Source organism: Hevea brasiliensis, chromosome 5 (genome assembly GCF_030052815.1).
Source record: "Hevea brasiliensis isolate MT/VB/25A 57/8 chromosome 5, ASM3005281v1, whole genome shotgun sequence".
In the NCBI taxonomy this organism is placed as follows: domain Eukaryota; kingdom Viridiplantae; phylum Streptophyta; class Magnoliopsida; order Malpighiales; family Euphorbiaceae; genus Hevea; species Hevea brasiliensis.
In genome coordinates this window covers 9404391-9421335 of record NC_079497.1, presented here as the reverse complement: position 1 = coordinate 9421335, position 16945 = coordinate 9404391, and the positions used below count along the sequence as shown (strand labels likewise).

At 34.8% G+C, this 16945-nt stretch overlaps 1 protein-coding gene across 1 annotated transcript; it reads right to left on the bottom strand.

Moving 5' to 3' along the window:
- Positions 1-1548: 1548 nt before the first annotated feature.
- Positions 1549-16598, bottom strand: LOC131179895 (uncharacterized). The gene is made up of 3 exons (XM_058146897.1): positions 16256-16598; positions 4037-4105; positions 1549-3287 (listed from the first exon to the last, which is right to left on the bottom strand). Exon 3 carries the CDS (start codon positions 3144-3146, stop codon positions 2187-2189), a length of 960 nt encoding a protein of 319 aa, XP_058002880.1. The 5' UTR covers positions 3147-3287; positions 4037-4105; positions 16256-16598; the 3' UTR covers positions 1549-2186.
- Positions 16599-16945: the final 347 nt, after the last annotated feature.

The following is a 16945-nucleotide window of genomic DNA, read 5'->3' as shown; positions in this document are numbered from 1 at the left end:
GTGGAGGCAACAAAGGGAAAAGAAGAAGTGATTTTTGTTTTTTTTTTTTTCTCTTTTCTTTTCTTTATTTATTTTAGTTATGGAAGACCACAAAAACTTAATTAATTAATTTATTAATTATACCTTTTATGGCATCATGCATGATGTCATCACCCTTTTTACTTTTTCATTTTTCTCTCTTTTTTTTTCTATTTTTCTATTAGTTCTTTAATTTAATTCTCGATTCCAAAATTTTCTTTTCTCCGATTTTATTTGACAGTTAGGTCAGGAGTCAGCTCTCGGGGTCAATTGACCAAATTGCCCCTCGCTGGTTCATCCCGGTTTGCAAATAATTCCATATTTCTTCCGACTCCCTGAACTAATTATTTGACTGGCTTAACAGTTCTTTTTCGTAATTTTATCTTTTTCATTATGTTCATAAGGGTCCTAAGGACCGCGGCGTCACAATTTACAGTTCAAAATTTGAGTTTAAAATGACTTCGCAGTCGTTCCCGAGGAGGTCACCCATAGCTGTGACTCTCGGCTCGTTTAACTTCTTATGTTCTATTTTTCTTGTTTATACTTAACTAATTGGACATTACTAATTATTTGTGTTTATAACTTCTCTAGTTGTCTTGAGTGTGGTTCTAATCCCCTTAATTGTCCGGACTGACACCGGTCACCTGAGCAATAAAATATACCAGGCTATGCAAATAGAGGTGTTACAAATACAATGGCAGCAAGCTCCAAGTCATATGTTGGATAGTTTCTCTCATGTGGTTTCAGCTGGCGTGATCCATATGTAATGACATTCCGATCTTGCATCAGTACACAGCCTAACCCATTGTGAGAAGCATCACTATAAATTGTATATTCTTTACCCGGTGTAGGTAAAGTCAGGACTGGAGCTTCAGTTAAACATCTCTTCAATTCATCAAAACTCTGCTGGCATTTATTCGTCCACTGAAATTTCACATCTTTTCGAAGTAGCTTGGTCAGTGGAGAAGCCAACATAGAGAACCCCTTCATAAATCGATGATAGTATCCAGCTAAACCCAGAAAATTGTGAATTTCTGTGAAATTCCTAGGTGGCTTCCAATTAAGGATAGCTTTAATTTTACTAGGATCTACCTTAATGCCCTCTGCTGATACTATGTGCCCCAAGAAGGAAATGTCTTTCAGCCAAAATTCACATTTCGATAATTTAGCGTATAGCTGTTTCTCCCTCAAAGTCTATAGTACAATCCGAAGATGTCTATCATGCTCCTCTGTACTCCTCGAATACACTAAGATGTCATTAATAAACACCATCACAAACTGATCTAAATATGGTCTGACGATAGTGTTCATCATATCCATAAATGCAGCTAGAGTATTGGTTAACCCGATTGGCATGACCAGGAACTCATAATGGCCATATTGGGTTCTAAAAGCAGTTTTTGGGATGCTCTGCTCTTACACCTTAAGCTGATAATAACCCGATCTTAGGTCAATCTTGGAAAACACAGCTGTACCCTTCAACTGATCAAACAAATCATCAATGCAGGGCAATAGGATTGTCACCTTATTCAACTGCCGATAATCAATACACAAGTGGAGAGTGCCATATTTCTTCTTAACAAACAACACTGGCGCTCCCCAAGGTGACACACTAGGGCGAATAAAGCTCTTATCAAGCAACTCTTGCAACTGCACCTTCAACTCTTTTAATTCTGCTAGTGCCATTCTGTATGGTATTATGGAGATTGGGTCCACATCAGGCATTACATCAATCTCAAACTACACATCTCTTTCCAGAGGTAATCCTGGAAACTCATCAGAGAACACATTTAGAAAATTACATACTGTAGGGATGTCCCTCAATGCTGGACTCCCCACTTGGGTGTCTATCACATGTGCCAAGTATGCTTCACACCCCTTTCTGATCATTTTTCTGACTAGTGCAGCCGAAATGATGTTTGAGGGCAATAACTACCTCTCCCCATGTACTACTACATCATCGTACTGAGGGAGACCAAAAGTGACTGTCTTCAGTCTATAGTCAATCATTGCATGATGCCTGGCTAACCAATCCATACTCAAGATGATATCATAATCTCTAAAGGGCATTTCAATCAAATCTGATAGAAATACATGTACTTAGATCACCAAAGGACAATTTTTATACATTTTGTTGACCCTGACCTCTTGTCCCAACGGACTAGTTACTAGCACCTCAAAACCCATTTTGACACACGGAACAGTAAGGAAACTAACAATGCTAGCACTAACATAGGAGTGGGTAGAACTTGGATCAAACAATACAAATACATCTTGATTAGAGATAGAGAATGTACCGGCCACAATGTCAGAAGTTTCAACTTTTTCCCGTGTCTCATAATGTAGACTCTAACCGAAGCACTACCTTGTTCTTTCTGGTTTACTGTACCTTGACTGCCTGAAGTGCTACCCTGACCTCTGCCTCTATCTCTACTTGTTCCCCCAAAATTCTTTTTCTTACCAGTAGCACCACTGGAACTTTGATCAACTGCCTTTCTACTTTTCTCTTTTTCTAATTTCTCTATCTTCTCTATTTTCTCTTTCACAGGTGTCACTTCTGACTCAATTCTTTCTAACTCAAGTGCTTGAGAGATAAGCTCAGAGAAGTTATTATGTCTGAATCCGACCACTTGCATCCTCAGACTAGGCTTCAAACCTGTCTCAAACCTCTTACATTTTTCTCTACTGGTAGAAAGGAGACTCCCTGCATAGTGGCTCAGGCGGGAGAACTCCCTTTCATATTCTGCCACTGTTTTGCTATCTTGTTTTAGGCTTAAGAACTCCTGTAGCTTCTGGTCCACATAAGCATCTGGGACATATTTTTGTCTGAACTCTCTAAGGAAGTTGTCCCATGACAGCACTGGTGGTTCCACCAAACTATAGGGGATGGTTTTCCACCAAGCATACGCATCCTCCTGCAGTAGTGACACTGAATACTTGAATTTCAATTCCTCTGTACAGTGCAGTTTCTTAAACACTCTATCCATTCCCTCCAACCATTGCTCTGCCTCTAAAGGGTCCACTGTACCTTTAAACTCTGTAGTCCCATACTTAATTAGCTTGTCGTACTGCCTGGCTAGAGTCTGAGGTTGCACTATAGGTGCCTGAAGTGGGGCTTGGGTAGGCATGCTTTCAGTGATTGGTGGGGCTTGTGCCACTGATCCACTTACATTTTGAAGGGCTGGGGCTTCCCTTTATGCCTCAGCCTCTACAGATTGCTCAACTGAGCGGTCCCTTTCTTCCATTTCAATTCGAGGGTATTATTCATCCTAAACAAATAACACAAGGAGATTTCCCTCCGTTAGTTCATATTTATAATGTAATGTACTGTATGTATCAAATAAGGAAATTGAGCAGTTGTACTTATCACAAAGTAAATACACATTCACAGGTCAAAACATACTTTAAAAACTTGCTCTAATACCACTAAAACATGTCACACCTTATCTCTCTATAAGGCATAACATGATCTCATAGTATACTTAATGAATTACCAAATTTCGCCTACTGATAACCCATTAAATACACTACAAGGGATTTTAAAAATTTTTTATCATCTTTTGAAGGTGGCGAGCATTTTTAACATGTATTAAAACTTTTAATTGGAGTTTAAAAGCTAGGTAAAATTTTTGAACATTTTTATTTTTTCACAAATTTTGTAAAAATTTCGGTAAAGTGCCGTCTATAATTGAGAAAAACAACAAATTTAAAAACCTGTAAAAAGCACTTCCAATGATTTTCAATCACAATCCCCAACCTCCAATATATTAATACAATTCAAATCAACACAATTCAACTCAACTTCCATAATTTACAATGTTTTCAAAACACTTAAATAAACTCATCCACATTGCATTTAAAAATATTTAATTTACATTCACAAGTTTAATTTACAAATATAAAATTCACAAAATAATATTATTATAATTTACTGTGCAACTACTCAAGACCAATTACAAAACATATATACAGTCATATACATTAAAATAAATATGTACAAAAGAGTATAATTTAATACCCGATAAAATCCAAAATGTAGAACTGTGGTCCTTAGCAGCTTACTCAGCTGCTTTACCAATCTCTCTACCTGCGACAGCAACGAAAAGCTATCGCTGAGTACAATTACTCAGTGGTGCACAACATAACAAAAATACTAATTTATACATATATTAAATCACAATTATTCTAAATACAATGCTGAAATCATTAAACAGATACAAAACATAATTTGCAATTTTAGTCAAAGAATTTTTCACTTCAGAAGTCACAAAATACTTTTTATTAAAAATACACAGTCTTATCATGCCATCAATATATTTTCATCTCAATAGCTAGAGACTTATGAGGAATACCAAGGCTAGCTAGCTCAAATCTATGGGTACCCATTCAAATTTTTTTTCTCTACTGAAACACTGTAACACCCTCCCGGTAGCAACTCCGTACATTCTACTGTTCCGGTGACCGGTGTCGGTTCGGACAGCTAGAACGTCCGGAAAAATATTTAAACTAAAGTCAGGAACCATAATTAACTCAAATATTAATAAGAAAAATTTAGTAAAAATTTTAGAAATAAAATACAACTAAGTTAAATGAGCCGGTGCCCAAGCGATGGGTAACCGGAGGGAAGTTGCGGTTCTCGCAACTAGGAACCCTAGACCCGGGTAAAAATTCATAAAATAATTTTTGGGACTCCAGAGAAGGGTCATTGAGGTTCCTATGGCATTAGAATGCCAAGAAAATAATTAGAAAAATTTTTCAATCGGTACAGACAATTTTGACCCGTTAAGCCAAACGGAGGGCATTTTGGTCATTTCGCATTCAGAGGTGATTTTTGGCCGACTTGTCCAGTTAAGTAAATAATTATAATGATCTAAAATATGAATAAATATTGCTAAAAATTGAATTGAAAATGAGTAGAGAAAAGAAGAAAAGAAAATGAAGGAAAATGCTTAATTATGACATATGATGATGTCATTTAAAAGCCCCCTCCAATCACCATTTGACAAACCAATAAAAAGAGATAAAAATGACTTAAAATGAGATAAAAAAACAAAGGAAACCAGCAGTTTCCTTCTTCATACGGGCTGGAATAAGAGAGAAAGAGAGAGAAAAGGAAAAGAAAGAAAGAAAGGAAGAAGGAGAAGGAGATGAACAGTAGCAGAAAAAGGGGTTCAGCAGGGCAGCATGTTTCTCTTCCGTCCAGGTGAGTTTGGGTCAACATCTATGGCTGATTTTTGGATATGGTTGAGGTATGTACGTGTAGAAGTTATGGTTAAAATTTGGTGATTGTTCAACGGTTGGATTTGGAGAAATATATTGTTGAACACAGGCTGTCTGTAGGTTGAATTCTGAATTTTGGCTACTGAAATTTGAGAAAAATAAATAGTTAGGATGCTTATAAAATTATGAAATTTGGTACAAATGATATTTGGGATGTTGAGGCTGCTGGGTTAAAATTTGGTGAATTTTAGACTTGTGGTTTATGAGATATAAATTGTTTTGCATGAGCTGTCTGAGTAAGACTGATTTCTGCAACAATTCAGATTTTGAAGGGTTGAATGAATGTTTTGATATCTCATGATATAGAGATTATTTGATGCTAAAATTTTTACTGATATTGTATAGGGATGTCCAAAATATATGGTTAAAATTTGGGATTTATCTAACGGTTAGATCATTATATATAAATTTGAATGCACAAGCTGCCAGATTGGGTATTAATGGGTGGTTGTGGATTTAAGATTTATGATAGGAGTTTAGTCCAATTTAAGGGGAAATGCTGTTGAATTTTTATTGGATATTTAATTTAAGAAAGTGAAGTTATAATTGATTATGATTATTATGGTTCTAGGAGAAATCTTGAAGAATAACAAGCTCAAGGTTGGTTTCAAAAAGGTTAGTGCTAATTCATCCTTAAAACTTTGTATATATATATATATATATATCATGTGGAGTATGAAATGAGGGTGAAATTAAGAGAATTGAAACAAGTTTGCATGAATAAATTCCACCAATTTTGGCAGCCTTAGGATACATTAGTGTTTCATTGATTAGATTGAGTTATAGTTGTACATGGCTGCCATTGAACATAAATTAGATACTTTGATTCATTGATTGCATGTATATGGAAAATTGAAATGGTAGAGCTAGGGTTTGGGAGTGAAATTTAGACTTGGCTTATGAAGTGGTAAGTGAACATTATAATGGTCAATTAGTGACCATTTGAGGTAAGTTGACCATAATTTGAAGAGATTTAGAGTAATACAAACTGAATTGGTGGGCTGCCTAATGAGTGCAGCAGGGAGGCTGTGAGTCCAGCCTGTTTGGACTGCCATATCTTTGGCTGTGTAGGTTCAATTGGTGTTTGGCCAATTGGACATGAAACTAGACTTATAATGGCACATTTTTGCTGAAGAAACCATGCCCAAAAGACCAAAGCAAGTGGACCAAAAGTTGGCCCCAATCCGGGTACCCTGCAAGCCAATTCTGCAGAACTGTTCATTTGGCCATAACTCACTGTAGAAATGGTCAATTGACCTGAAATTTTTACAGCAACAAGTTAAGACCTAGACAAAAAACTTTCATGAAGAAACCTACCCCAAATTATGACCAGAACCTAACCCAAATGGCAGTCACAATCACTGTTCATGGTATTGTAGATTTGGTAATTCTGCAGTTTTTCCAATCCGGCCAGCTGTGGTTTTTGGACCATATCTGGAGCTACAAAACTCCAAATGGAGTGATTCAAAAAAGGAAATTCAACTAGACAAAATAAGGAATAACTTTCATGTTTACTATTTCCTCAAATTCCCACTGCAACAGGGCCCAATGGAACAGTAAAGTTGGGTCACAAAAACTGAAAATTCTGCTCTCTAGGTTTTAGGTTTGGAAATGGATTTAGGAGTTAATTCCAACAAATTTTAAATGCAAAATGTGGTATGTTGGGAGTGTCAAAACCAATATACCTATTTTCTATCCAAAAGTCAACATTTTTGTTGACCAATGAGGTGAATAGTGACACCAAAACTTGAAATTCAAAATTTGAAATTAGAAATGCATCTAGGGGACTTTAAATTGCAATTGGCAATTAATACTAGCAAATGTAAAACTCAAAATGTGGGATCTTGGTGTAATTAGAATTAACATATCCCTTAAGTATGAAAAAGTCAACATTTTGGTTGACTAGTAAGGTGAATAGATAGTTATGGCTTATATGCCCATCACAAATAGAATTTATAAAATATTAGTAACTCAACTTAAAATATAAAATTTGTAATTACATAAGTAGATTCTTGAATGTATAAATGAGAAAGGAAGAATGTTTTGAATACAATGGTACATGTGAACCATTGTTTAGAATTGTGATCAATATGAATAACATAATGAATGAATAAATGAACTATATTAATGTATGAATGAGACATTAGTTCTCATTATTGTAGAGAGGAGAAGTATTTTGAGTACAATGATATAAAAGGATAATTGATGTGAATTGTGATCATATGAATGATCAAATGAATGTATGAATTATAATTGAAATTTATCATGAAATAATAATGTCATAAAACATAAAATATTAATATTTAATGATATTATGTGCCCTTGTATTGCCTAGACACGTGTGTCAGATTGGATAGATTGGCATGCCAATAGGGTATTGTTTCAGCAGTACTGCGAAAGGCTTTATGCCCATATTCATGGCTTTATGCCCGTATTCATGGCTTTTATGCCCGTTTATGTGATATCATGGCTTTTTAGCCATACTGACTGCATACGTGGTTGACGTTCTGCGTCCCATGGTATGACGGCCCGAGGCACCGCGGTGTCCTGTGCCAACGACCTGTTATCCAGTTTAGTCAGCCTGTCATAGGTTACTTGGGCAGTGTAATTTATTGAAACAAATTAAGACTATTAGTAATTAAAAATGTTAGAAATCAAATAAATGAGTTAATAAGACTTCAAAAGAATTAGTTACAATTATGAAATGATCCAAACCACATAAAAATTGTTAAGTAAAATGACAAAATAGTTGCAAAAATAGGTATAACTTAACTAAATATTTTAAATGTACCTTCTATTGCCATATAAATATAAACTGAGTATTTTTGTTTGTTCTATATGTTGTACATTATCACTGTGAATTTCGGAATTAAACGCTTCCAAAGCGAAACAAATGAGAACAAAAGATAATTAATATTAGACACATTGTATTAAATTAAATTGATTCTTAAATATTCAAATTATGCTTCGTTCTTTCTTTATTTGTATATTTTATTTTCTTGTTCTATTATTGCACCACTAAGCAGCAATGCTTAGCGCGATGGATTTGTTTCCTCGCGCAGGTACTTTGACTAAGATTTTTGGAGTCCAGATCTGCAGAAGTGGCTGGAGTATTCAAGGTTGTCACCTCCTCAGCAATGCATGTAGATAGGGCCCATATATATCATATTTTGTATTTAGTATAAAATGCTAGATATTATATTATAATGTAGATTATGAGCAAGTAATTAATAGAAATGTAATGTAATTTAATAAATTAGCTCTTTCATATGTAATTAGTTTATACATCATGTAAATTATGAAATTTTGTAATTATTTTGTAAATTATGTAAATTAAGGAAATTTGAAAATTTTGCTCATTGAATTTGAGAATGTTTACATATGAATTGAGTATGAATGGAAATGTATAGAAATGATTATGAAATTGAAATGTATGGATGAGATTTGAAATATGAGATAATTATGATTAGCATGGATAAGATAATATTTGGAAATATTATTGAAATTTTCAAACAGGTAAATAGTAAAATACGTCAACTGGTAATAAAATAGGGGAAACTCTACTGGTTTCTCCGTCGAAGAATAATTAATATTAAAATATAACGAGATCAAAATATGAAAGGAATAAAGTAAGATAAGATAGGGTACTCCGGCACCGAATGTAGCACACTTTGCTCGGCTACACTGTAGGCGGGTGAGGGGTGTTACATTTATTGGTATCAGAGCACGGTTTAGGCGTTTCTGGACCTAGATAGACTGCATATCATGCATTGCATTCATAAGAGTCGAGGTGACACTATTGCAGATCTGTATTTCCCGTTTATTTTAGGTTAGGGTATGGAATAAGAGAATGAAGAGACAATGAGATAGCGAATGGAGATGAGAAGGAGACTGTATTTAAGATGAAAAAGGATGAGTACATAATTGTTTGAGGATGAGATTGAGACTAAGGAGAAAGTTAAGTAGGATAACACAGAAAGGTGAAGAAATAAAGAGGTAGTAGCTCCTCGGCTATTTACACCCAGTAAATTTCGAGGACGAAATTTAAATAAGAGGGGAAGAGTTGTAACACCCTCCCGGTAGCAACTCCGTACATTCTACTGTTCCGGTGACCGGTGTCGGTTCGGACAGCTAGAACGTCCGGAAAAATATTTAAACTAAAGTCAGGAACCATAATTAACTCAAATAGTAATAAGAAAAATTTAGTAAAAATTTTAGAAATAAAATACAACTAAGTTAAATGAGCCGGTGCCCAAGCGATGGGTAACCGGAGGGAAGTTCTTGATTCGCAACTAGGAACCCTAGACCCAGGTAAAAATTCATAAAATAATTTTTGGGACTCCAGAGAAGGGTCATTGAGGTTCCTATGGCATTAGAATGCCAAGAAAATAATTAGAAAAATTTTTCAATCGGTACAGACAATTTTGACCCTTTAAGCCAAACGGAGGGCATTTTGGTCATTTCGCATTCAGAGGTGATTTTTGGCCGACTTGTCCAGTTAAGTAAATAATTATAATGATCTAAAATATGAATAAATATTGCTAAAAATTGAATTGAAAATGAATAGAGAAAAGAAGAAAAGAAAATGAAGGGAAATGCTTAATTATGACATATGATGATGTCATTTAAAAGCCCCCTCCAATCACCATTTGACAAACCAATAAAAAGAGATAAAAATGACTTAAAATGAGATAAAAAAAACAAAGGAAACCAGCAGTTTCCTTCTTCATACGGGCTGGAATAAGAGAGAAAGAGAGAGAAAAGGAAAAGAAAGAAAGAAAGGAAGAAGGAGAAGGAGATGAACAGTAGCAGAAAAAGGGGTTCAGCAGGGCAGCATGTTTCTCTTCCGTCCAGGTGAGTTTGGGTCAACATCTATGGCTGATTTTTGGATATGGTTGAGGTATGTATGTGTAGAAGTTATGGTTAAAATTTGGTGATTGTTCAACGGTTGGATTTGGAGAAATATATTGTTGAACACAGGCTGTCTGTAGGTTGAATTCTGAATTTTGGCTACTGAAATTTGAGAAAAATAAATAGTTAGGATGCTTATAAAATTATGAAATTTGGTACAAATGATATTTGGGATGTTGAGGCTGCTGGGTTAAAATTTGGTGAATTTTAGACTTGTGGTTTATGAGATATAAATTGTTTTGCATGAGCTATCTGAGTAAGACTGATTTCTGCAACAATTCAGATTTTGAAGGGTTGAATGAATGTTTTGATATCTCATGATATAGAGATTATTTGATGCTAAAATTTTTACTGATATTGTATAGGGATGTCTAGAATATATGGTTAAAATTTGGGATTTATCTAACGGTTAGATCATTATATATAAATTTGAATGCACAAGCTGCCAGATTGGGTATTAATGGGTGGTTGTGGATTTAAGATTTATGATAGGAGTTTAGTCCAATTTAAGGGGAAATGCTGTTGAATTTTTATTGGATATTTAATTTAAGAAAGTGAAGTTATAATTGATTATGATTATTATGGTTCTAGGAGAAATCTTGAAGAATAACAAGCTCAAGGTTGGTTTCAAAAAGGTTAGTGCTAATTCATCCTTAAAACTTTGTATATATATATATATCATGTGGAGTATGAAATGAGGGTGAAATTAAGAGAATTGAAACAAGTTTGCATGAATAAATTCCACCAATTTTGGCAGCCTTAGGATACATTAGGGTTTCATTGATTAGATTGAGTTATAGTTGTACATGGCTGCCATTGAACATAAATTAGATACTTTGATTCATTGATTGCATGTATATGGAAAATTGAAATGGTAGAGCTAGGGTTTGGGAGTGAAATTTAGACTTGGCTTATGAAGTGGTAAGTGAACATTATAATGGTCAATTAGTGACCATTTGAGGTAAGTTGACCATAATTTGAAGAGATTTAGAGTAATACAAACTGAATTGGTGGGCTGCCTAATGAGTGCAGCAGGGAGGCTGTGAGTCCAGCCTGTTTGGACTGCCATATCTTTGGCTGTGTAGGTTCAATTGGTGTTTGGCCAATTGGACATGAAACTAGACTTATAATGGCACATTTTTGCTGAAGAAACCATGCCCAAAAGACCAAAGCAAGTGGACCAAAAGTTGGCCCCAATCCGGGTACCCTGCAAGCCAATTCTGCAGAACTGTTCATTTGGCCATAACTCACTGTAGAAATGGTCAATTGACCTGAAATTTTTACAGCAACAAGTTAAGACCTAGACAAACAACTTTCATGAAGAAACCTACCCCAAATTATGACCAGAACCTAACCCAAATGGCAGTCACAGTCACTGTTCATGGTATTGTAAATTTGGTAATTCTGCAGTTTTTCCAATCCGGCCAGCTGTGGTTTTTGGACCATATCTGGAGCTACAAAACTCCAAATGGAGTGATTCAAAAAAGGAAATTCAACTAGACAAAATAAGGAATAACTTTCATGTTTACCATTTCCTCAAATTCCCACTGCAACAGGGCCCAATGGAACAGTAAATTTGGGTCACAAAAACTGAAAATTCTGCTATCTAGGTTTTAGTTTTGGAAATGGATTTAGGAGTTAATTCCAACAAATTTTAAATGCAAAATGTGGTATGTTGGGAGTGTCAAAACCAATATACCTATTTTCTATCCAAAAGTCAACATTTTTGTTGACCAATGAGGTGAATAGTGACACCAAAACTTGAAATTCAAAATTTGAAATTAGAAATGCATCTAGGGGACTTTAAATTGCAATTGGCAATTAATACTAGCAAATGTAAAACTCAAAATGTGGGATCTTGGTGTAATTAGAATTAACATATCCCTTAAGTATGAAAAAGTCAACATTTTGGTTGACTAGTAAGGTGAATAGATAGTTATGGCTTATATGCCCATCACAAATAGAATTTATAAAATATTAGTAACTCAACTTAAAATATAAAATTTGTAATTACATAAGTAGATTCTTGAATGTATAAATGAGAAAGGAAGAATGTTTTGAATACAATGGTACATGTGAACCATTGTTTAGAATTGTGATCAATATGAATAACATAATGAATGAATAAATGAACTATATTAATGTATGAATGAGACATTAGTTCTCATTATTGTAGAGAGGAGAAGTATTTTGAGTACAATGGTATAAAAGGATAATTGATGTGAATTGTGATCATATGAATGATCAAATGAATGTATGAATTATAATTGAAATTTATCATGAAATAATAATGTCATAAAACATAAAATATTAATATTTAATGATATTATGTGCCCTTGTATTGCCTAGACACGTGTGTCAGATTGGATAGATTGGCATGCCAATAGGGTATTGTTTCAGCAGTACTGCGAAAGGCTTTATGCCCGTATTCATGGCTTTATGCCCGTATTCATGGCTTTTATGCCCGTTTATGTGATATCATGGCTTTTTAGCCATCCGTTGCATACGTGTTTGACGTTCTGCGTCACATTGTATGACAGCCGAGGCATCATGTGTCTGTGCCAACGACCTGTTATCCAGTTTAGTCAGCCTGTCATAGGTTACTTGGGCAGTGTAATTTATTGAAACAAATTAAGACTATTAGTAATTAAAAATGTTAGAAATCAAATAAATGAGTTAATAAGACTTCAAAAGAATTAGTTACAATTATGAAATGATCCAAACCACATAAAAATTGTTAAGTAAAATGACAAAATAGTTGCAAAAATAGGTATAACTTAACTAAATATTTTAAATGTACCTTCTATTGCCATATAAATATAAACTGAGTATTTTTGTTTATTCTGTATGTTGTACATTATCACTGTGAATTTCGGAATTAAACGCTTCCAAAGCGAAACAAATGAGAACAAAAGATAATTAATATTAGACACATTGTATTAAATTAAATTGATTCTTAAATATTCAAATTATGCTTCGTTCTTTCTTTATTTGTATATTTTATTTTCTTGTTCTATTATTGCACCACTAAGCAGCAATGCTTAGCGCGATGGATTTGTTTCCTCGCGCAGGTACTTTGACTAAGATTTTTGGAGTCCAGATCTGCAGAAGTGGCTGGAGTATTCAAGGTTGTCACCTCCTCAGCAATGCATGTAGATAGGGCCCATATAGATCATATTTTGTATTTAGTATAAAATGCTAGATATTGTATTATAATGTAGATTATGAGCAAGTAATTAATAGAAATGTAATGTAATTTAATAAATTAGCTCTTTCATATGTAATTAGTTTATACATCATGTAAATTATGAAATTTTGTAATTATTTTGTAAATTATGTAAATTAAGGAAATTTGAAAATTTTGCTCATTGAATTTGAGAATGTTTACATATGAATTGAGTATGAATGGAAATGTATAGAAATGATTATGAAATTGAAATGTATGGATGAGATTTGAAATATGAGATAATTATGATTAGCATGGATAAGATAATATTTGGAAATATTATTGAAATTTTCAAACAGGTAAATAGTAAAATACGTCAACTGGTAATAAAATAGGGGAAACTCTACTGGTTTCTCCGTCGAAGAATAATTAATATTAAAATATAACGAGATCAAAATATGAAAGGAATAAAGTAAGATAAGATAGGGTGCTCAGACCAGAATGTAGCACACTTTGCTCTGCTACCGTAGTCGGGTGAGGGTGTTACATTTATCACTCAATTGGTAGGCGAACCAAACCCGAGGTGATAAGGGTTGAATCCTAGCTCTGCAGGCGAAGGATTGAACTCCACCAAAGCGACAAGTACCTTGTGAGTCGCCCGTGGCCTCTGAGAATGCAGCGGCAAGATGGCCACCAGAGGGCTTGGTGGGGCCGCTAAGTCGGGATGTGACAATAAAGCGCCTTATTGTCACATCCCACTTAGCGGCTCTACAAGCGGCGATGCGGCTCTTGTCGCTGGTGGAGTTCAATCCTGCGCCTGAACCTATCACCTCAGATTCGCCTCTTACACATCCGACTTAGCGGGCTGGCTCAAGCCCCTCTGCAGGTGGCCATCTTCTTTGGCGTACCCCAGAGGCGGTGCGACTCACAAGGTACTGTCCGCTTTGGTGGAGTTCAATCCCTTCGCCCTGCAGAGCTAGGATTCGAACCCTTATCACCTCACGGATTTGCTTCGCCTCTTACCAATTGAGCCTTCGCCTCTTACCAATTGAGCTGCAGCTCAATTGGTAAGCAGCTAATCCGTGGTGATAAGGGTTGAATCCTAGCACAGGCAGAAGGGATTGAACTCCACCAAAGCGGACAGTACCTTGTGAGTCGCACCGCCGGCCTCTAGGGGGGTACGCCGGCAAGATGGCCACCCAGAGAGGGGCTTGAGCTGGGGCCCGCTAAGTCGGGATGTGACACACACACCTCAACACTTCAGCCAGAGAGGGAATACAAAACTAATTCCTCCCACTAGTCAAGCTAGTAAGGCATTCAGACATTTGATCATGACACTGTGGTTTCAAACTATTTTAACAATTTTCTCAACATTTTGGGTCAATAGCACATTTTTCCTTTCAATTACATTTGTCAGTATAAATAAAGTCATAATTTAATTTTCATAATTCATTCAACACAATTTCAAAAAAAAATTCAAAAAGAGATCATATGTTGTGCACAAATCTCGTATGAGTCGCCTCTTGGCCTTGACTCGATGTTTCCTTTCCTTTCTCAGTAGCCTTTTCAACTAAAATACATAATTTACAGTGTTTTAATATCATAACTTACAATAAATCCAATAAATAAATTCATGTATACTAAATTCTAGCCCTAATATGCTTAAATTAACGTTCTTTGAAATTTGCATTTCGGGGTTACTATTCATAGCACTATTCAAGTCAAAATATTGAATTTCTCATGTTTAATAGGTATGTGAATTCCAATTACACCCACATACCACATTTTGAGTGTCTAATTTGTTGGTCTTGGTTGCCATTTAAATTTTCTAGGTCTCCTAAGAGAAAATTTAATTTTTCAGTTTTGATGCCCTGTTTTGCGCTGTTCCATTGGTCTAGTTACTGTGAGAATTTGGATAAGTGTTCTTCATAAAAGTTATTCCTTATTGTCTTATCTTTAATTCTCTTTTTGAATCACTCTATTTGGAATTTTTTAGCCCAAGATATGGTCATTTTTCTAAGGCTGGCCGGATTAGTTCAAACCCAGAATTCTGGGCACTTTCTTGATTCTGGCAGTTTTGGTATGTTGATTGCAGCTCACTTTTTTTATGGTTTATGGTCAGAATTTGGATTTGTTTTCTTCATCAAAGTTGTAGTGCTATGTCTCAGCTTTCTATCGGTATAAAATTCAGGTCATTTGGACCTTCCTACACCAAGTTATGGCCAAATGAATAAACATTGTTCGTTTTGTTATTTCTGTACAGTAGCAGTGCACATTACTCGAATTTGACCTAATTATTCACTATCTTAATGTCATTTTCTAGATATGGTTTCTACATAAAAATTTTGTCATTATGTGTCTACTTTCATTCCCAATTGGCCTCACACCAATTGGGTTAGCAGAATTTTAGTTTTGGTCCCTAAAAGGGACCTAGGTCAATCTGCCAAATTAGGACCCTTCACTAGTCCGAATTGCATTTCATTTCTACTCATTCAAACACATCACAATTGGTCACAATTGACCATTTCTTACCTCAATTAAGGTCAATTGCATCAATTAACCATTTTCTCTAATTTTTCTCCAAATTTCTAAAGCTCAGGAACCCTAGTTTCACCATTAATACAATTAATGAAACTAAAGCATTCTAATCACATTTAATACCTCAATTAAACTTGTCTACATCTTTAATTGCATCAAAAACCATTAAATCCTAGTTCACTACACCTTGACCGAATTCCATGTAAGTGGGTATATACATGCTTTTGTTCATTTATTCTTCAATTTATATACATGCTTTTGTTCATTTCTTCTTCAATTTCCAAGTTAATTGAACTATAAAACCATGAATTTAGCTAAAAATTAACAAGTTTAAACACTAACCTTTTTCTTGGAAGTTTAGCTCTTCAATCCTCTATCTTTCTTCCCCAATTCTTTCTTCAATCTTCTTTTCTAGTTGCCAAAGTAAGGTTTAATCAATAATAAAGGAGAAATTTATGGGGAATTTTTAGGTTTGTGAAGCTTAAAATCAAGTTTCCATGGAGTTTTAGAGAGAGATGAGAGAGGGAGTGAGGGACGGCTAGGCTTGGTAAAGAAGATGACCTTTTTTTTTCTTTTTTAATTTTTAACTCTTTTATGCCATAATTATCCCACAATTTAAATTATTTAATATTAGACTTTATTGCATCATGCTTATGCAACTTGAATAATGTCAAAAATTCTAATTTTTTCTTTTTTTCCTTTTCCTTTATTTTTCCTTGTTTATTTAATTTAATTCTCTATTTCAAAATTTTAATTTCTTCGATTTTATTGGACAGTTAGGTCATGAGTCACCTCTAAGGGTGAATTGACCAATTTGTCCCTCACCGATCTGATCCGGCTTGTAAATATTTCAATATTTCTTCTGAAATCCTGACCTAATTATTTGACCTATTTATCAACTCTTTTCTGTGATTTTCTCTTTTTCACTAGGTTTGCAATAGTCCTTAGGACTGCGGTGTCAATTTTTCCTGTTCAAAATTAGGATTACAATTGACCTCACAGTCACTTTCCGGTAAGTTCAACCATCACTGT